Here is a 22,693-nt window from a genome sequence, read left to right as displayed (position 1 = left end):
TTCAACATCTCAGCTTTCACACCGTCCATACCAGATGCTTTTCCTACTCTCGTTTCATCTAGTGCTCTCCTCACTTCCTCTATTGTTATCTCTCTCTCATTCTCATCTCCCATCACTGGCACCTCAACACCTGGAACAGCAATTATATCTGCCTCCCTATTATCCTCAACATTCAGCAAACTTTCAAAATATTCCGCCCACCTTTTCCTTGCCTCCTCTCCTTTTAACAACCTTCCATTTCCATCTTTCACTGTCTCTTCAATTCTTGCGCCAGCCTTCCTTACTCTCTTCACTTCTTTCCAAAACTTCTTCTTATTCTCTTCATATGACTGACCCAATCCCTGACCCCACCTCAGGTCAGCTGCCCTCTTTGCCTCACGTACCTTGCGCTTTACTTCCACCTTTTTCTCTCTATATTTTTCATACTTCTCTATACTATTACTCTGCAGCCATTCTTCAAAAGCCCTCTTTTTCTCTTCCACTTTCACCTTCACTCCTTCATTCCACCATTCACTGCCCTTCCTCATGCTGCCTCCAACAACCTTCTTGCCACATACATCACTTGCAATCCCAACAAAATTTTCTTTTACTAACTTCCATTCCTCCTCTAAATTACCAGTTTCTCTTACTCTCACCTCATCATATGCCATTTTCAACCTTTCCTGATATTTACTTTTTACCCCCGGTTTTATTAGCTCTTCAATCCTCACTACCTCCCTTTTACATCCACCTACTCTATTCCCCCACTCTTTTGCTACAACTAATTTTCCTTCCACCAAAAAATGATCAGACATACCGTTAGCCATACCCCTAAACACGTGCACGTCTTTCAATCTTCCAAACATTCTTTTAGTTACCACGTCTAAATTCCATCCAGGGGTAGCCAAACGACGCTCCTTGGTGGTCTCAAAAGACTTAAGGAGGTCTTGCAGATCTTTATGTTTGGAAAGATCTAAGCCTCTATGCCGGAAGACCGATGCCAACATGCTTCTGTAGCCCTTGATAGTGGGAGCTGAAAGGGATCGTCCTTTTCTCAGGTATAAGAGAAAAACAGCTATTTGAGCTACCGAGGTACTGGTCGAGGATACAGAAACTGACTTGCACCAGTCTCGGAAGACTTCCCACTTCGATTGGTAGACTCTAATGGAAGAAGCTCTCCTTGCTCTAGCAATCGCACTGGCTGCTTCCTTCGAAAAGCCTCTAGCTCTCGAGAGTCTTTCGATAGTCTGAAGGCAGTCAGACGAAGAGCGTGGAGGCTTTGGAGTACCTTCTTTACGTGTGGCTGACGTAGAAGGTCTACCCTTAGAGGAAGACTACTGGGAACGTCTACTAACCATCGAAGTATCTCGGTGAACCATTCTCTCGCGGGCCAGAGGGAAGCAACTAACGTCAACCTTGTCCCTTCGTGAGAGGCGAACTTCTGCAGTACCTTGTTGACAATCTTGAACGGTGGGAATGCGTAGAGATCCAGATGTGACCAATCTAGGAGGAAAGCATCTATATGTATTGCTGCTGGGTCCGGGACTGGAGAGCAATAGATTGGAAGCCTCTTGGTCAGCGAGGTTGCAAAGAGATCTATGGATGGTTTTACCCCAAGTGGCCCAAAGTCTCTTGCACACATCCTTGTGGAGGGTCCATTCGGTTGGAATTACTTGCCCTTTCCGACTGAGACAATCTGCTATGACGTTCAAGTCGCCTTGGATGAACCTCGTTACTAGGGAGATGTCTTGACCTTTTGACCAGATGAGCAGGTCCCTTGCGATCTCGTACAACGTCAGTGAGTGGGTACCTCCTTGTTTGGAGATGTACGCCAAGGCCGTGGTGATGTCCGAGTTAACTTCCACCACTTTGCCTCGAAGGAGAGACTTGAAGCTTTTCAAGGCCAGATGTACTGCCAACAGCTCCTTGCAGTTGATATGCATGCTCCTCTGACTCGAGTTCCACAGTCCTGAGCATTCCCGACCGTCTAGTGTCGCGCCCCAGCCCACGTCCGATGCGTCCGAGAAGAGAACGTGGTTGGGAGTCTGAACAGCCAGGGGAAGACCCTCTCTTAGGTTGATATTGTCCTTCCACCAAGTCAGACAAGACTTTATCTTTTCGGAAACCGGGATCGAGACCGCTTCTAGCGTCTTGTCCTTTTTCCAGTGAAAAGCTAGATGGTATAGAAGAGGACGGAGGTGTAGTCTTCCTAGTGACACAAATTGTTCCACGGATGACAGCGTCCCTACCAGACTCATCCACAGCCTGACTGAGCAGCGTTCCTTCTTCAGCATCTTCTGGATGGATAGCAGGGCTTGAACTATTCTGGGGGCTGATCGTCTTGTTGTTCAGCAACGTCCTCATCAGAGGGTTCCTCATCCGAAAACTGATGAGGAAACGGCAACGGAGTGGGCAACGGAGTGGGCAACGTCTGGCTCGCTGAGTCCGGTCGCACTGGTGGATGCGTGACGGAGCCGGACGCAACATCATGGAACTGCTGCACAGTCTGTGAACTGTCAACAACCATGGGTGCGCGAGGAAGCACAGCGTCAACCCGAGACTGTCTAGACCGTCTGGGTTGTGCAGTCAACACCCTACCGGGTTGCTGAGGTTGACGCACTGCGTCAAAACAAGTCACCTCTGCTGGTTGTTGAACGTCCTGAACGTCAACAACCACCTCCGAGCGTCGCTTAACGTCAACGTGCGGCTGGCAACCCACACTGGGTCGCATCGGTGGAGGAACCACCTCAACTGGCAGACGCGAGTAGGTTACCTCAGCGTCAACAGGGCGCACAACCGACCGGTTGGAAGGTTGTTGGCCAGAAGGTTCGGTAGCAACCTTCTCCGCATTAAAGTCCTCTATCAAGGACGCAAGCTTGGACTGCATGTCTTGCAGCAAAGCCCATTTAGGGTCTACGGGAGCAGGTGTGGCAACAGACGGGGTTAGCGACTGAGGCGGTACCGCTTACCATCCCTGAAAGCCTTGTTATGCATGACATAATTGTACAGCAAAACTTCAAAGGCTCGAAAACAGCTGTGAAGTTGACCTGTAAACAACTTGGAGCGTCTCCTGGCCAGGCGCCAGGGAGAGTCTACGAGAATTGAGAAGTCTATCTGGGCAGAGGCATGAACTCCCAAGCCGAGAACTTCTCTCGTGTCAGATCAGACTCTCGCTCTATACTGTAAACCAGTTTAAAAGAAGGGAAAGCAAAGGCTGTATCCCCAAACTCCTCCTGGTGAAAAACCAGTCGCCTAGCCAACGTAAAGCTCTCTAGGAGAGCGAGAGAGCACTAGCTTAAAAACAACGGCTTCGAAGTAGCTAGGCCTAGTGTAAGCTCTGACGTTTAGGCGAACGAGGAGCAGCAGTCACAAAAAGATCCGGACAAAGATCCTTAAAAAAATCATCATGATTTAATTAAAGTCCATAGGAGGCTAAGCAGCTTTAGGCTCCTCTCCATCTGACAGAGTCCTCAAGGGAATATCAGTGAGGGGGAACAGCAACTTCCTCATCTACAGGAACCTTGTCCGATAAAAGCTGAGTCTCAAGCAAGGGAGAGACCTACCGTGGTGGCAATGCTTTACAAGCAGAGTCCACACTCACTGGTGCATTAGTAGCGGACCAGAACGCAACGTCATGTAACTGCTTGACAGTCTGTGAACTGTCAACAACTGAACTGTCAACCACAACAGGTGCGTGAGGACGCACAGCGTCCACTCGAGACTGCTTTGACTGCCTAGACTGAGCAGTCAAAACAACTCTAGAATGCGGAGGTTGACGCACAGCGTCAAAACAAGTCAACTCCGATTGTTAGTGAACGTCTTGAACGTCAACAGGAGCATCAGCAAGTGGCCTAACGTCCAAATGCGGCTGAAAAACCACACGAGACCGCATCGAGTGTGGTTCTAAACAACCTGACTGACGTGACTAAGCTACGCCAACGTCAACAGTAAGCACAAAGGAACGTTAGGTTGGCTGAAAGCCAGGATATCGATGAGATAAACGGCTAGACTCAACGGACTAATCGGCAGAATAGTCTTCCATAAGGGAGGCAAGCATATACTGCATGTCTTGCCATACAACCCATTAAGGATCAACGGAAATGGTTGTGGTAAGAGACGAGGGTAACGTCTGTGACCGCAACACTTTGCCAACAAAAAAAGACTCTCGGAGTCTGTGTTACGCTTTTGTTAGGCGGCGAGCAGTTATCCGATGACTGCATAGGGTCAGAGCTGTCCTAATGGTTGTAACCAGGACGCTGGACCTGTCCTGAAAGGACTGACTTTTGCTTAAGGGCTTCGAAACCTTGTGACAGGTTTCTTATGCGAAAAGCCTTCGGATGACGAGGAGAAACAACGTCTCTCTCGTCTTATGGTAGGGGAGATCTTGGTAAGATACACCCGATACCATAGAGGGAAAAACGTCTGTTCGTTGATCAAGGCCTCTCGAACCCATAAGTCGTTTGACATTACAGTGAACCCTCGCTACTTCGCGGTTCGACCATCGCGGATTCACCACTTCGCGGATTTTTTCCATAACCCATATATATACAGTAATATATATATATATAAGTATGCATGTATTTATGTATATATGTAGGTATGTATATGTGTATACATATAAATATATATATATATATATATATATATATATATATATATATATATATATATATATATATATATATATATATATATATATATATATATACACACACATACACATATATATATATATATATATATATATATATATATATATATATATATATATATATATATATATATATATATATATATATATATATATATATATATATATATCTATATATCTAAAGTAGGAAGATGTGATGTAGTTCTAAGGGAAAAGTATGGGAAATATGTCTGGGTAATAAGCAAAGCTCTACCTTCATTATGATCAGAGATAAATGTAAACAAAACATTGGTTGCCATTTTTTATCGTGCTTTTTAGCATGTTTAGGAAATGCATGATATAAAATCACCTTTAATATTTGTGCCTGTTTTAGTTTAGGGTACTGTAGTACATGCATTAAGTGTTCTGTACATTAAAGGGTAGTTTGTTAACAGTACTACGTACAAGGGAAGGTTTTAAAAGTCTGAATATACATGTTGAATAAATAGGTAAATATGGTGTCACTACTTCGCGGATTTTCACCTATCGCGGCCGCGACTGGAACCTATCTACCGCGATAAACGAGGGTTCACTGTACTTCTCCCCTGGGCTTGGGAGCATGCAAGAGGTCCCGGACTAGGTGAACGACAGGCACGAACAGACGAACCCTCGGACGCAACACTGTAACACTTTGCGCATATCACTTTATCACTTCGATTTTCTGTTTTGCACTTATTTCACTGAAATCGAAACTTTTACTGATTTCTACCTGAAACACGCAATTCTACCCTTCATTAAAAGGTAGTAATTGCGAAATCAGTCGTATAATGCAAGCTCATTAATACCAGCAAAAAACAGAAAACATATTTCAAGATAAAAAAATCAGTGGCTGGGAAAGAGACTAAACACTAGTTCATATAACTACGTTTTCAATCTCTCACCGCACATAGCCTGGGGACGAGAATAAAAAACTAAAAACGTTTTATCCTTCCTCCCCGTACAGCGGCTAGGGACGAGAGTAACTCGAGAACAACGTTACCCGCTTGAACGGAAAGTTTTCTCTCCTCTCTCTCCCTCCGTCTCTATCTCTCTCTCTCTTTCTCTCTTAATTTCGCACCTAAGAGAAGAGCCCAATTATATTTCGTCAAAAAAACATGTTATTTGACTAAAGGAAAAAACTGAAAGCTTTTTCAAATAAAAAGTTCCTTTAAAATAGAATTTAAAACATTTAAGCTAAGAAAGAATGAACAAAACGTCAGAATCGATTTACTCTTACTGCAAAGTGAAACCGTGATACACTCTCTCTCTATCGTAACGATAGAGCGCATGTTGAACGTCCTGAACGTCAACAACTGCGTAGCATAAATAAACTAAACGTTAGTTCATCTTTGAAAACAGTACGAAGACTATCAAAGAAATTCTTTCATAAAATATTACATTTAAAAAGTTTTAAATCCTTAGCTCTTTAAAAGCTAATTACGATATAAAGGGCTCAACGTTGATTAACTTCGGTTTCCAAGTTAGGACCGCCTACTCTCAGGAAAGGTCTATATAAACAAAAAATTAAAATTATTTTTATATGTTTATAATAAATGGAAAGTTAATCGAAGAGGCCTAATAAAGGATGAGAGATATAAAATATATAGAGGAAAATCTATAACGTGATAAGATAATTACTAAAAGCCTAAACACACTTCCGTCTAAGGGAAGGGTCGGCCATTTAAAAGTGAAAGAAAGTCCATACTCTCTTTGTCACCATAATTAAATCTATCCAAAACGAGTTCAAGATTTAAGATGAAGATAAAACACCTGCATAGCGAAAGCTCAAAACTAGAATAAAGTACTTCACCAATTAGTTGTGAAAAAACTCCAGTTTAGCAACAGCGAGTAAGTACGTCTTGTCGATAGCTCGACAGAGAGAAAATTGAGTCTTTGTTTACATTGAGTACTGGGTATCTGGACGACAGATGGCGCTGTTGGGCACACCCGCAACCTGTGTAGCGATCGCTGGCGAGTTTTTACCGTAGAGTTGTCTGTCGGGCAACAGAGTTGCAGCTATATAATCACCGGCTAAGTTAAATATTGAAAAATTTACTTTATTTAGCAATTATAACTATAGAAATTGCTTAGCTCTGTTGTCTTGCATTTGGCAGTAACCATATACAGAGTATGCTCATACAATACAGTCAGGGATTAAAGTTATTTTACTCAAGTTCTTATTTTGTGTGGTTAAAAAGGCAATGTGTTCTTTTCAATTCCATATTACACTGCTTATTTTAATATATATCAGACTCCTATTTGACAAAGGTTTGTATTTATTCCCTTTCTCTACTTCTTCTGGACCTTCCCATTTGTCCTTACAATTTTGACTGACCGCTCAGCTCCCTCCCTCATCCTACCACCAAATCCTCTTTAACTTGAAATGTCAATCTATGTTTAGCCTCTGGAAACATCTCTCTGCAACTTAATTCATAGTACTATATGAGCTTCCCAACTACTGGTAAAGGAGAATATCATTGATAAAATAAGCAAACACTAATTAGGAAAGAGTAAGAACTCTGCCAATCTATGCAGCGTGAACAAGGCTACTGCAATACTTATAAAAGGAAGATTTTAAAGAGGTTTAACTCAAAAATGCTATGATTCATAGCTGAAATTTATTGGAAAATCATAGTAGCCTACCAAAGAGAAAGCTGAAGAGAGATGTGGTTTTCACAGGCTGCATAACAGACCCAGGTCTCGGGAATACCAAGGTAATTTGGATGTGATGAGAAAGGGGGAGAAGCAATTTAGGAACAAAAACAGTTGGAGAATTTCCAAAAATATAATCGCTATTGGGTACCTCTGACAAAGTGCAATTTGAGAAATGGAAACAGACAATTTCATTTTACATCTTACTCAGCAAATAGAAAATTGTGTGCATACTATTTTGTCTCCAGATCCATTTCAAAATTAATTATCTTTCCACTCATGCACCCAATTTTTGCTATATCATACCTCAATGATAATCCATGAAATATGCCTTACACTACAAGTGCTATTAAGGAAAGCTCCATCCCTCCACCAATCTTTTTCTTTACAAAAGTTGTCTCGCAACCATTTTTGCTAAATCTTATTTCATGACTCCTTCATTCTGTCTTTCCCCAGCTAATTCAAAAATTATTATTTTTCCATTCATGCCCTCATTTTCTTGCTCTATCATACCTCTATGATAATCCATGAAATATGCCTTACACTACAAGTAATATTAATGAAAGCTCATCTCTCACCCAATCTCTTTCTTTACGCAAGTTTTCTCAACACCTTTTTGGCAAAATCTAATTACTTTACGACTGCTCCAGAATAACCACAATTTTTCTAACCACGGTAATATTCATCTCCAACAAACGTACAAAATTTTACTCCTATGCAACTACAGTATACAGTCGACAGCTTCAATTTTTCCATCGATCATAAAAATTTTCAGCTTCGTAAGCTTACTTTTGCTACTGTGGTATACAGTAACTCTTCTTTTTTAACTTTACTACCCATGCTAACAAAAGTTCCTTCTCTTATTCTGTAAACTTGAATCACCATCATCTGCTCCTTTCTTATTCTTGTCTGAAACATTTTTTAAAAACAACCGTGTAATTTACCATTTATTTAATGTTACATAAGCATTAGTTTCAAAACAAAAACTTCTGTAACTCTTAACAGTCTAGAATTTAACCCATCATCCTGCAAAATATACTGCGTCTAAATCTTATTGTCGAGTTTCCTGAAGCTCAACGTATGCAACAGTTTCCTCACTATATACAAATCCTTTACACTTGCATAATCCTCACAGTCTCCAAAACAGTTCTCCAACAATATAATTCATACTCCGTACTTTCCAGTTCATTATTTCTATATTAAGAGACAATTATTCCTCTTGCCCGTCCCCATGAAACTGCACTCGTCAACATGAACCAAACATTTCTGGTCAGTCACAATTTCACATCGACTGGTAATTCTATTGCCACGTTGTGGCTTTCATAACAACAACTTAACAGCCTTTAATACATGCTCATCTCATTTAAACTTGAGACATATGTAGTTTTGAATATTGATACAAACTACCATACAAAATATCTCATTGGCACAAAACAGCTCCATAATAAATTTTATTCTAACATTTCAGTTTCTTCTTTATTCTAATGGATTCTTGAAATATGACAAATTCGGAGATAATTTGTATTTTTCCTAACTATACAAACCTTAGCTATTTAATAGGGGTTATTACTTTCGGCGTAGCTGAAATGACGAGCCATCAGGATTTTAACGAGGGTTTACTACCCCACCGCTAGTTAGCGGGGGGTAGGGAGGGTAGCTTGCTACCCACCCCCTCACACACACCTGTGCTTGAGCTCACTTTGCTTGGAGGTAGGACTCCAAGGGGGATAGGGCTGGCGGGCAAGTTTAATTGAATAGCTAAGGTTTGTATAGTTAGGAAAAATACAAATTATCTACGAATTTGTCATTTGTTCCGTAACTGACATACAATCCACACTATTTAATAGGGGTGACTCACCCATTAGGAAGGGTGGAAAGTCCCGGCCAGTACTGGCTTTTGGCTTTGCCCGGGGACTCAGTACTGTATTTGAGTGTGTCAGCACTCAACAATAAGGAGTCCCTGGACCTCGCTAGAGCCTTACTACGCAAGGGCTGCGGCCTACGTAAGCTGTTTGTAAAGATAAAGTGTGACTCGTCCTAGGAAGTTGACCTGTAGTCCTTTAGATGGAAACTTAGGCTAGGACTCCCAATACCACCTCGTCAGGGTATGGGGACGTGACAGTATTAGCTTAATACTAGGAACACAAGGAAACATGGTTTACCTGCAGTGGTTTGAGGTCAGCTGTGCAGAGAACCCAGGATGCTGCTTTCCCCAAGAGAGGGGAAGATGAAGAAAAGAATAAGGGCCAGACACACCTTTTCATTCATGCAGACTAAGACCGGGAAACAATGCCCTCAACCTTCTGCTACTTGTCCAATAAGGAGCTTGAGGTTTTAAGCCAGCTGTTGTGCAGCCACCACAGGGCCGATAGAAAACGTATCGAGCCTCCTGTGGGTCACGTCTTGCAGGTAGTGGGGTGTGAAGGTCGTCTGACGCTTCCACACCCCAGCTTGAAGAACCTGCGTCACTGAGAAATTTTTCTTGAAGTCCAGGGACGTAGCTACGCCCCTGACATCATGTGCTCTAGGGCGACGTGAAGGAGGAGGGTCGGGATTCAGGGACAGATGAATCACCCTACGAATCCATGCTGAGATGGTGTTCTTGGTGACCCTCCTCTTAGTCCTCCCAGTGCTCAAAAACAATGCCTGCACCTGGGGACGGACTGCAGCCGTTCTTTTGAGATATAGCCTCAAGATTCCTTACTGGGCACAGTAGGAGATGGTTTGGGTCATCTGTTACAGAACGAAGACTCGAAATCTGGAAGGAGTCGAACCGAGGGTCCGGCACCCCCGGATTTTAAGTCTTAGCAATAAACTCAGGGAACGTTACCTCCCCCCATCCCCTTGAATGGGCGATGTCGTATGAGAGACCATGAAGTTCACCGACTCACTTGGCCGAGGACAAAGCTAGTAGGAACACCATCTTTCAAGTTAGGTGGCGATCTGAAGCCTAGCGTAATAGTTAAAATTCTAATGGCTCGTCATTTCAGCTAAGCCGAAAGTAATAACCCCTATTAAATAGCGTGGTTTGTATGTCAGTTACGGAACAACTCCAGATTACACATTTGTTACCTAAACTTTGTATTAGCCTTTTTACTCTTAACCATGTACAGACAGTACTCCCTTCTTCATACACTCATTTCTTTAACAAAAGCTCTCATGTACAGTACAGTACTCCCTTCTTCATACACTCATTTCTTTAACAAAAACTCTCATGTACAGTACAGTACTGCCTTCTTCATACACTCATTTCTTTAACAAAAGTTCTTTTGTACAGTACAGTACTCCCTTCTTCATACACTCATTTCTTTAACAAAAGTTCTTTTGTACAGTACAGTACTCCCTCCTTCATACACTCATTTCTTTAACAAAAGCTCTTATGTACAGTACAGTAATCCCTTCTTCATATACTCATTTCTTTAACAAAAGCTCTCATGTAAAGTACAGTACTCCCTTCTTCATACACTCATTTCTTTAACTAAAGCTCTCATGTACCGTACACTACTCCCTTCGTACACTAATTTCTTTAACAAATGCTCTCAATTTAATACCCAGCTGTCTACCTTCTATGCTCCTAAGCCCAAAAACACCGCCTCTATAAATATATACAATACAGCATATATAATACTGCACACATACAAACTACATAAGATGATTTTTTCTGACAAATTGTTAAGCAAATGAAATACAGTGCACATTATACAGTACATATGAGCATACACAATGCTCTTACAAACTACTTCGATAAATAATATGAGTAAACAATGATGATAATGGATAATATTGCAATATTAAAAAAAAACGAGACTTACAGAGGAACTTGATGACATTAGTAGCCTGCTTGTCAGTGAAGTGTTGATAATACGGTCGCATTTTCAGTAAATCTTCCCAAACAATACAAGCAATTGCGCTTCCTTGTGACGAAAGTGTGCTGCAAATAATTGACAAATCAAAATCCATTGATAATACGGAATACTAGTAACAGAGCTGCGTAATGAATATTCTTCAATCAAGACTTTTGAAGAAAAATGATATTTTGATTATAAAATAAATTTTTGAATATACTTACCCGGTGAATATATAATAGCTGACGTCTCCGACGGCTCGACAGATTCCAAAAACTCGCGAGCGATCGCCATGAAGGTTGCGGGTGTGCCCACCAGCGCCGACTATCGGCCAGATACCGCATATACTTGTAAACAGCTCCAGTTCTTCTCAGTCCCCTAGGTCTCTATCGGGGAGGAAGGGAGGGCCTTTAATTTATATATTCACCGGGTAAGTATACTGTATTCAAAAATTTATTTTATAATCAAAATATCATTTTTAAATATTAAACTTAGCCGGTGAATATATAATAGTTGATTCACACCCATGGTGGTGGGTAGAGACCAGTATTAATACAATAAAGGCGTATATGCTTAGAGTTTTTGACAGTTATATCATAACAAAACCCAAATAAATATAGGTACCTGGTAAGGAAGCTGACTCTGACGATTACTCTGCCTTATTAGTCCGCTTTCCTCACGAAGCCCAGCCATCCTCTCAGGATGCTGAAAGACTCCCAGGAGCTATTATATCCAGGGCAACCACCCATACAACAGGACCTCATCAAAACCCTTAATCTGGGCGCTCTCAAGAAACGACATTTGACCACCCGCCAAATCAAAAAGGATGCGAAAGGCTTCTCAGCCTTCCGTACAACCCAAAACAAGATTAAAAACATTTCAAGAGAAGATTAAAAGGATATTGGGATTAAGGGAATGTAGTGGTAGAACCCTCACCCACTACTGCACTCGCTGCAAGGAATGGACCCAGTGTGTAGCAGTCCTCATAAAGAGTCTGGACGTCTTTTAAGTAAAATGAAGCGAACACCGGCCTGCTCCTCCAAAAGGTTGCGTCCATAATACTTCGCAAAGATCTGTTTTGCTTAAAGGCCACGGAAGTTGCTATCGCTCTTACTTCGTGCGTCTTGACCTTAAGTAAACAACGATCTTTTTCACTTAAGTGAGAATGAGCCTCTCGGATTAAAAATCTAATAAAATACGATAAAGCATTTTTAGACATAGGCAATGAGGGCTTCTTAACTGAGCACCATAAGGCCTCAGATCCACCTCGTAAAGATCTGGTACAAGCTAAATAAAACTTAAGAGCTCTAACTGGGCACAGTACTCTTTCAAGCTCGTTGCCTACGATCTCTGATAGGCAAGGTATATCAAAAGATTTAGGCCAAGGACGAGAAGGCAGTTCATTTTTGGCCAAGAAACCAAGCTGAAGCGAACATGTGGCTTTATCTGTAGAAAAGCCGATGTTTTTACTAAAGGCATGGATCTCACTGACCCTTTTAGCCGAAGCCAAGCACACTAAGAAAAGCGTCTTGAGGGTGAGATCCTTCAGGGAGGCTGAATGTAATGGCTCAAACCTGTCGGACATTAGGAACCTTAGGACCACGTCTAAGTTCCACCCAGGAGTTGCCATACGACGCTCCTTAGAGGTCTCGAAGGACTTAAGGAGATCTTGGAGATCTTTATTATGGACAGATCTAAGCCTCTATGTCTGAACACAGAAGCCAACATGCTCCTGTAGCCCTTAATAGTGGGAGCAGAGAGGGAGCGAACATTTCTCAGATGCAGGAGAAAGTCTGCAATTTGGGCTACAGAGGTACTGGAAGAGGAAATGGATGATGACTTGCACCAGTCTCTAAAGACCTCCCACTTCGACTGGTAGACCTTGATGGTAGATGCTCTCCTAGCCCTCGCAATCGCTCTGGCTGCCTCCTTCGAAAATCCTCGAGCTCTTGCGAGTCTTTCAATAGTCTGAAGGCAGTCAGACGAAGCGCAGGGAGGCTTTGATGAAGACTCCTTACGAGGGGCTGCCGTAAGAGATCCATCCTTAAAGGCAGACTCCTTGGAACGTCTACCAGTCATTGAAGTACCTCTGTGAACCACTCTCTCGCGGGCCAGAGTGGAGCAACCAATGTCAACCTGGTCCCTTCGTGAGAGGTGAACTTCTGCAGCACCTTGTTTAGGATCTTGAAAGGTGGAAAGGCATAAACGTCCAGGTGAGACCAGTCCAGCGGGAAAGCGTCTATGTGGGCTGCCTCTGGATCTGGAACTGGAAAGCAGTAAGTCGAGAGCCTCTTTGTCTGAGAAGTCGCAAAAAGATCTATGGTGGGTTGACCCCATGTCATCCATAGCTTCTCGCACACAGTCTTATGCAACGTCCACTCCATGGAGATGACTTGTCCTCTTCTGCTGAGGCCGTCCGCCAAGACATTCATTTTTCCTTGCACAAATCTCGCCAAAGGAGAGATGTTACTTGCCTTAAATGGAGTTCCTTCTGATCCGTGGATCAAAGACCCGAGCCTTCCAGACTGTCCAGTGGAGCTCCCTAACCCAAATCCGATGCATCTGAATACAACACATGGTTTGGGTTCTTGATCGCAAGAGAAAGACCTTCTCGAAGTCTGATGTTGCTGTCCCACCAAGTCAGACATGTCTAGACTGAGTTGGAGATTGGGAAAGAGATACTCTCTAAGCCCTTCTCCTTGTTCCAATGGTTTAGGTGAAATTGGAGAGGGCATAGGTTGAGTCTCCCCAGAGAGATAAACTACTCCAGCGATGAAAGAGTTCCCACGAGGCTAGTTCAAACTCTTACAGAGCAACTGTTTTTCTCTTGCAGGTGAAGGACTTTTAACAGAGCTTGTTCCATTCTTGTGGGAGACGAAAAGGCCCGAAAAATCAGACACTGTATCTCCATTCCCAAATAAAGAATAGTCTGGGATGGGGTACTGTAAGTTACGACTTCTCTACGTTCACTATGAGACCTAGCTCCTTGGTTAGGTCTAATGTCCATTAGAGGCTCTCCAGACAGCGATATAATGACGACGCCCTGATTAGCCAGTCGTCAAAATAAAGGGAGGCTCTGAATCCTCAAAAAATGTAGAAAGCTTGCTACATTTTGCAAGGGCCTTGTAAAAACAAGAGGAGCAGTAATGAGGCCGAAGTACAGTGCTCGACATTGGTACATTACTTTCCCGTCCACAAACCTCAGATGTTGTTGAAAGTTTGGATGAATCGGGATGTGGAAGTATGCATCCTGAAGGTCGAGAGAGACCATCCAGTCGCCTTCCCTTACTGCTGCCAAGACAGATTTGGTAGTCTTCATCGTGAAGTTTGTCTTGACAATGAACACATTGAGAGCACTTACATCTTAAGTACTCCTGCAGTGAACGTGGCTGCCAGATCATTGGAGCCATCCCTGATAACCTTGTTCCTGCAGAGAACGAGGCTGTCAGATCATTGGAGCCATCCCTGATAGCCTTGTTCATGCATGACATAATTGTACAGCAATACATTGACAGCTGGAGACCTTCTTACTTAAGGCTCCCAGGGACCAATCCAACAAATAAAAACTTCAAACCCTCGAAAAACTCCTAACAGGAGATGGTCTAGCTCTGAAGCCGACCATAAAATCTTGGAGCGTCTCATGGCCAGGCGACGGGGAGAGTCTATGAGGCTTGAGAAGTCTCCCTGGGCAGAGGCAGGAGCTCCCAAGCCGAGAACTTCTCCCGTGTCATACCAGACGCTCGCTCTAAAAGCCAGTTTAAAAGGAGGGAAAGCAAAGGCTGTCTCCCCCAAACTCCTCCTGGTGATCAACCAGTCGCCTAGCAAACGTAAAGCTCTCTTAGAAGAGCGAGAGAGCACTAGCTTAGAAAACAACGGCTTCGAAGTAGCTAGGCCTAGCGTAAACTCTGACGAAGGCGAACGAGGAGCAGCAGTTACAAAATGGTCCGGACAAAGATCCTTAAAAATCAGCATGATTTTTTTTAAAGTCCATAGAGGGCTGAGCAGCTTTAGGCTCCTCTCCGTCTGACAAAGTCCCCAAAGGAATATCAGTAGGAGGAGGATCAGCAACTTCCTCATCTGAAGGAACCTCGTCCGACAATTGCCGAGTCTCATGAAAAGGAGAGACCTGCCGCGGCGGCAACGCTTGACAGGCAATGTCAACAAGCAAAGGAGCAGCAGTAGCAGTAGAGGAAGAGACGTCACGCCGCTGCTGAAAGGACTGAAATCCTTGTGACTGACCAACAACAACAACTGAAGTTGATTGACACTCGACGTCACGTCGGAACTGCCTTGACTGCATAGACTGAGCAGGCAAAACAACCTTCGACTGCGGTGATTGACGCTCAACGTCAAGTCGAGGCAACTGAGCCGGTCGGCGAACGTCCGGTCGGGGCTGCGGCGGCAGCGGCTGAACGTCAACACGAGACTGCGGCAGCGGCTGAACGTCAACACGAGACTGCGGCAGCGGCTGAAAGTCAACACGAGACTGCAGCGAGGGAGGATCCATGTCACGTGACTGACATGAAAAACTACTGACATTACGTTTCAAAGTACAAGAAACGTCAGCACTAACGTCAAACGGACGAGTAAATGCTCGTTTGGGCGGCTGACGGCCAGAGTCTCGTTAAGCGTAACGGCGACTCGAAATCGAAGGTTCATTGTGAACCTGCTCAACGTCATACTTCTCCATAAGGGAGGCAAGCTTAGTCTGCATGCCCTGCAGGACAACCCATTTAGGATCAACGGGAGTCGGAACGGGCCGAGACGACGGTAACGTCTGTGTTGGCAAAACATTGCCTTTACCGCGACCCTCGGACCCCGTGTTACGCTTGCGTTTAATAGGCGAAACAGTCTTCCGACGACTGCAAAGGGTCAGAGCTGTCCCAATGGCCACAGCCAGGACGCTGGACCTGTCCTGAAGGGACTGACTTTCGCTTCAAGGGTCTAGAAACCTTGCGCCAAGGTTTCTTTTGCGAAAAGTCTTCGGATGACGAGGAGAACACAGTCTCACCCGTCTTATGGTAAGGGCGATCTTGACGAGAAACGTCCGATACCAAAGAGGGAACGTCTGTACGTTGGTTAAAGCCTCTCGTCCCCTTAAGTCCTACGACATTACTTCTCCCTGGTGCAGGGGAGCCTGAAAGAGGTCTCGGACTAGGGGAGCGACAAGCACGAACAAACGAACCCTCCGCAACACAGAACATGTTTTTTTTTTTTTGCACTTACTTCACTGATATCGTATTTTTCAATAATTTCACATTAGGCATGAATAAAACTGATTTCTACCTGAAGAACGCAATTCTCCCTTACATCAAAAGGTTATAATTGCGAAATGAGTCGTATAATGTAAGCACATTAGTACAAAATGAAACACACATGCAAAAATCAGTAAACATATATATCGAATAAAACGGAAATATATAAAGTTAAAAAGGATCAGTGACTGGGGAGGAGACTAAACACTAGTTCACTAAAGACTACGTTTTCAATCTCTCACCGTACAGTGCCTTGGGACGAGAATAAAAACTAAAAATGTTTTATCCTCTCTCCCCGTACAGAGACTTGGGACGAGAGTAAAGATCGGATCGTTCTCTCTTTCTCTCTCTCTCTCCGTCTCTCTCTCTCTCTCTCTCTCTTGTCACACACAAGAGAATTGCCCACTCACCCTTCGTCAATAAACAGGTTATTTGACCAAAGGAAAAAACTGAAAGGACTAAGAAATTGAAAATTAACAAGTTCCTTTAAATTAGTATCTAAAACACTTCAGTTTGAAAGAAGAATGAACAAAACGTCAAAATCGATTTACTCTTTCTGCAAAGTGAAACAGTGATTCTCTCTTTCTCTATCGTAACGATAGAGCGCAAACTGCGTAGCATAAATAAACCAAACGTTAGTTCATCTTTGAAAAAAACAGCACGAAGACTATTCAAAGAATATATTTCTTAAAATATTTTCTAAAAAAATATTCATTTCATAACTCTTAAAGAGCAATTGATTTAAACTTAACAAAAATAAAAGTTGAATGGGCACAACGTTGTTTAACTTCGTTTTCCAAGTTAGGACCGCCTACAAGGAATAGGTAACGGCCGCATATAAACAAAACATAAAATTTATCTTGATGTTTAGTATAAATGGAAAGCTAATCGAAGAGGCCTAATAAAGGCGGGTGAGATATAAAATATATAGAGGAAAATCTATAAAAATCAACAATAATGTATAACGTGATAAAATAATTACTAAAAGCCTTAAACACACTTCCGTACACTGAGGGAAGGGTCGGCCATCTTTACTCAATGCAAAAACCAGAGATAAAAAAAAAAGAGCAAGGGCAAAACACTTTTCCTCTCCTTTCAAAAGCATTTCTTTTGAAGATAGTATTGAATAATCCAACACGGCGAAAGCAATAAAACCAAAACCAAGTACTTCACCAATTCGGTAGAAAACTCGAGGTCATAAAGCGAGTGGAACCAACTTGTCGACAAGACCGACAGAGAAGAACTGGAGCTGTTTACAAGTATATGCGGTATCTGGCCGATAGTCGGCGCTGGTGGGCACACCCGCAACCTTCATGGCGATCGCTCGCGAGTTTTTGGAATCTGTCGAGCCGTCGGAGACGTCAGCTATTATATACCTGTATTCACCGGCTAAGTTTAATATTTAAAAATATAAAATTTAAACAGTATTATTGTATTTTTCTTATCCATACAAATGTGAGTCCTTTGATTAGAGAGATTACTTTGGCATAACCTGAAAACAGCTGTTGAAATTGATAACGAGCCATTAACTGGCTGCAGCAGGTGTGAACCCCCTTCTAAATTGGTTGTTATTGTTGTTGTTTTTGTTATTATCGTTGTATGGGATTATCATCATCATTTTTATTATTATTATCATTATTATTACAAACAAAGCTATACTGTAACCCTAATTGGAAAAGTAAGATGTTATAAGCCAAAGGGCTCCAACAGGGAAAAATAGCCCAGTGAGGAAAGAAAACAAGGAAATAAATAAAGTACAAGAGAAATAATAAACTTCACTTTTGATACTTCGAACCAAGACTTCGAGGGGTGGTTTGAGGCTGGAAGTTATAATAAAAGGACTCGGATGTGTATGGCTATAACTACAAATTACTGGTACTTAAAATTTGATATAGGTTTTTACTTGATATACAAACCCTTGTCCTTTAATTTGGGAGACTCAGTGCTTATAGGGTTGGAATTCCCCTTACAACCAAACTGGAAGATTCTGTAACTTCTGAAAGCGTTCAAAGGCTTGATCTGAGAAGAAGCAAAGCGAAGTCACTAACACCACTTCTGTTTGACATATGGTTGAAAAACTGATAGGACCTGGGGCGTACAAAATTTTGTACTGTACCAAAATCAAAGCAAACTTCCCCCGAGGGAAATATCAGTAGAATCAAATATGAGTACTGGGGTAGTATTAGATTCACCTTACCCAAGCATGCATGGTCGATTGGGAGATATACTTCTTTGGTTACAAAGAATGGTTCTCTGAAGTGTAACTTACAAGCATTTGGTCTGACAAGCTTGTAATGTTTTGGCCACTGACCATAAGAGAGGGGTAGAAGAATGAAGGAAAAGAGCCGGTTATATTACAATCATACCCAGCTTGTGTCGAAAACATTACAGTAAACAAGACATTCCGTTCTGATAAGGAAGCTGGGCTTGTAACAGAATGGTCTGAACAACCACCAAGGGTTTGGCTGCCGTTCCCATTAAAGGGCCGCAGCCTGTGAAGGCAACAGCCTGATAGAACAAAGAATCCTGAGAAGCACTCCTCCATGAATCCACCGCTGCCAGCACACAACTTTACGGAAGTAGAGACAAGGCACCCCAAACCAAATTTCGTAATGCCAAAGCCATCTCTGGGCTAACCTACTTTGGGAAGCAAAAAATCTTGCCTCTTCAAAACCTAATTAGCCCACAGGTTTGCTATCTGGGGAGCCAGGAAGGTACTGTAATTGCTTTCCCTCCAGACAGCACAAGACTCCTGTACTCCTCCAAAGCCTTCAAGGTTTCCAACCTCATCGACTTAATGAAGTACATCACTGCACCTGACCATTAGTCAAGCCATGACACAGTATGGAAAGAGCCCAAAGCCAAAACCTCCATGGCTAATGACTCTGTGGCCAAGAAGGATGTGCCTTCTGCCTTGAATCTCTCAAGGTGGGAGCCCCCAGTTAGAGCGAAAACAGCCAAGTATACCTGCAAAGGTTCAGATGTGGTGCTCTCAGGCGTATAGAACCTATATTGCCTAGAGTGCAGGGGAGGCAGGACTTGTTCAATCAACCTGCCTGAATGGAACAAATTCTCAGATCAACAGATCTGATCATCCACTCCGTCCAGGGCTAAGTCTACAAGGTCCAACCAAGGCAATGCCATCAAGGGGTTCAATCCTTGAGGGGCACCAAAATGCCAATCAATTACTTAAGTCCTCCATACCGGTAAAGCCATTACACACGAGGATGAGTGCAAGGACCTCCAAGAAAGCACTCTCCAATTCTAGGTAGTCAGCCTCCGTGGGATTCAGACCACGGTCCCAAGTTCCTAAGGCACCCTATCCTTCATCACCCTTGTCCATCAATACGGGCAAGGGTGAGACAACATGCTACAGAGATTCTGTTACCCCACGACGGAAAAAGATCTCCTGGTATGTGACCCAGTAGAACCAAACGACCTGGCATCACAGTACAGGGCGGTGGGTCTGGGCTTGAGGATAAAGACCTACCACCCTACGTTCTTCGTCCTCTAAAGAATACAAGTTCTCAAGTACGATGCCCATGAGCGGGTCAGCGAAAGAGGGAGAAGCTGTCGTCCAACATACAAGAAAAAGGAGATGGAAGGTGCCACACGAAAGGAGTAGAATACGAACAAAGGCTTAACACGGACAATGGCTTTAAAGGGAAAAAGACTTGGGAAGGGACTGATGCAAGCACTTGTAGAGATGAGTAAAGGGGGAGGGGAAATATCAACCCCCCTATGGAAACTTCCCATACGTACGGGCATGTGATTGGTTAACGGAAACAGAAAGGAGTCTACAAAATAACTTGAATGAACTTGCATGGGAAACTTGATCAGAGAAAGTATTTATGTGAAAACTGGGTGTGATAAGGCAATAACAACAGGTATGAAGAAAAAATAGTGAGTTAAAATGAAGAGAATAATAAATATAAAATGGTAATAAATGCTGTAATAAGGGAGAAAATGGTTGAAAGGGGTATGGAAACAAAGAGAAATGTACAAGTGGGTATTGTATCAACAAATAAATAACAATGTTATTAGAGAGGTAAAGACTCGTAGTATACTTGAATAATTAGGGTGAAAAATATGTACACGTGGGTATTGCATAAACATACGGTATTAGAAGAATGGTTTAGATAAAACGTAATATGCCCATGTGGGTATATATTGCATGAAAGGATGGGTCCCACATACGGTATCAGAAATAATACTTGAATGACGTGGGTAAAAATGTGGGGAGTTTATAAGAAAACGAGTAACTCTTATGTAAAAAGTAATATGTACACGTGGATATTACATAAAATGGTAAATGTGTAGGAGAGCTCCGCGCTCGATTTAAAAGTTTCTAAAAGTAGAAAACGAAAGAAAACAGTAAATTAGAGCTACAGTTACCTTGAAACTGTGAGATAATCCTCCTACAACCACCTAACTCTTACACAGAAAATGTAAGCATAAACCTACTACTACAATTATGGGGGACCCCAGTGGGAAGCGGGGTTTTTGGGTGGGGGGAGGAGGAGAAAAGTGATTTTTCGGGGCACTACCGAACCTAATACAACTACCTACCCTACCCTGGGGGCCATGTACCCCTACCTAGGCCTACCGCCCCCCTGCGACCCCCCCTTAAGGCCACAGTAATTTTCAGGGCACCACCAAACCTAAGACACCCCCCTAACCTAGCCTATGGGGCCCTGTACCCCTACCTAGGCCTACCGGGGGGGGGGCCTCCGTCCCCCCTGCGACCCCCCCTTAAGGCCACATAGAGTTTCAGTTCAAACGAAACAAATTCAAATGAAAACGCCTTTTGCAAAAAAAGGAACACAAACTTCAAATTAGTCTCAATATCTAACTTACCTTTGAAACAAGACACGAAAAAATTGCACCTCCTCTTCCTTTTCCCACGAGTAACCACACTACGATCACACCGGAATGCTAATTTGTTGTAATCTATACGGCACACATTTTCACAATTAGGGCACTTTTTCTCTGCCAAAATCAAACCATGACGTTGAGCAAATGCAATTAGCAAATCAACTTTCCCTGAATAATGTACACAAAAATCCCCATAAGAAATAAAGCAATTGTCACAAGTGACACAGTCGGAACGGGATGAAGGTCCGGCTAATTGCTCCATACTTCACGGCAAAATGAGCTTTTCAGTTTGAAGGGAGATCCGAGACGTGCAAAAATATTCCTCCGCGGAACTTCACGTAAACTGTGGTAACTGGTGGAAAAATAGCAGGGATAAGTGAAGTAATAAGTGTCAGCATTGGCTAGATTTGTAAAAACCGCCATGATTGGTTTTCAAACAGTGTGACGTCAAGAAAACACCTGTTATTGGTTAGAATAGCATTGAGAACTAGTTTGCCATACGCAGTAAGGCGGTGAAACAGCTCATTTTAGCCAAGACATCACACAGTAAACAAAAACAAACACTTAGAAAAAATCCAAGTGAAACATAACTATACACACGAATATCTTCGTTAAATAGAAGCTGCTCATATATTGACTATTATATAAGCGTTCTATATGATATAATAGTGAATTGTAGGTGTTTAAATTCTTCAAGATCTTCCGCGGAGCTCTCCTACACATTTACCCATAAAATGAAGGGTACAGTTGTATTAGATCAAGTAGAATACTTGAATGTCGCGGGTAAAAATATTTGAATGACGTGGGGAAAAATAGGGAGGGGTTATAAGGAAACAAGTAACCCTATTGGTGAAAATAAAGGTGGGCAGGGTTTATGCACAGGAGGGTGCGGTTTCTGCGCAGAAGATCTAAAACTGGGTTGTACATACAAACAAAAGGAAACGAATACAACTGACCCGTACAATGTCAACAAGCAAATGAAAAAAACAATGTATAGAGAAGGAAAGGTTTGTTTCACTATTATATACTGTTTCCCCAGTATGCTTTCCCAACCCAAAACCCTGAGTTCCCACTGGGGATCTCCCATAATCGGTGGATATAGATATATATACAGTATATATATATATATATATATATATATATATATATATATATATATATATATATATATATTATATATATATATATATATACTGTATATATATATATATATATATATATATATATATATATATATATATATATACTGTATATATATATATATATATATATATATATATATATACTATATATATATATATATATATATATATATATATATATATATATATATATATATGGAGTTGGAACTACTGTAAAAATTTACCTATATATATATACACAGTATATATATATATATATATATATATATATATATA

At 42.2% G+C, this 22,693-nt stretch overlaps 1 protein-coding gene across 1 annotated transcript in view; it reads right to left on the bottom strand.

Moving 5' to 3' along the window:
- LOC137654782 (sodium-coupled monocarboxylate transporter 1-like) overlaps positions 1–22,693 on the bottom strand; it is a 93,432-nt gene that overhangs the window by 31,631 nt on the left and 39,108 nt on the right. The window contains exon 8 of the mRNA XM_068388732.1: positions 11,113–11,231. Coding sequence (XP_068244833.1) covers positions 11,113–11,231 — 119 coding nt within the window. The remainder of the gene's footprint in view (positions 1–11,112; positions 11,232–22,693) is intronic.

The sequence above is a fragment of the Palaemon carinicauda genome, chromosome 15 (genome assembly GCF_036898095.1).
Source record: "Palaemon carinicauda isolate YSFRI2023 chromosome 15, ASM3689809v2, whole genome shotgun sequence".
Classification (NCBI taxonomy): domain Eukaryota; kingdom Metazoa; phylum Arthropoda; class Malacostraca; order Decapoda; family Palaemonidae; genus Palaemon; species Palaemon carinicauda.
The sequence above is the reverse complement of the archived record's forward strand: the minus strand, read 5'-3'. Positions and strand labels throughout refer to the sequence as shown.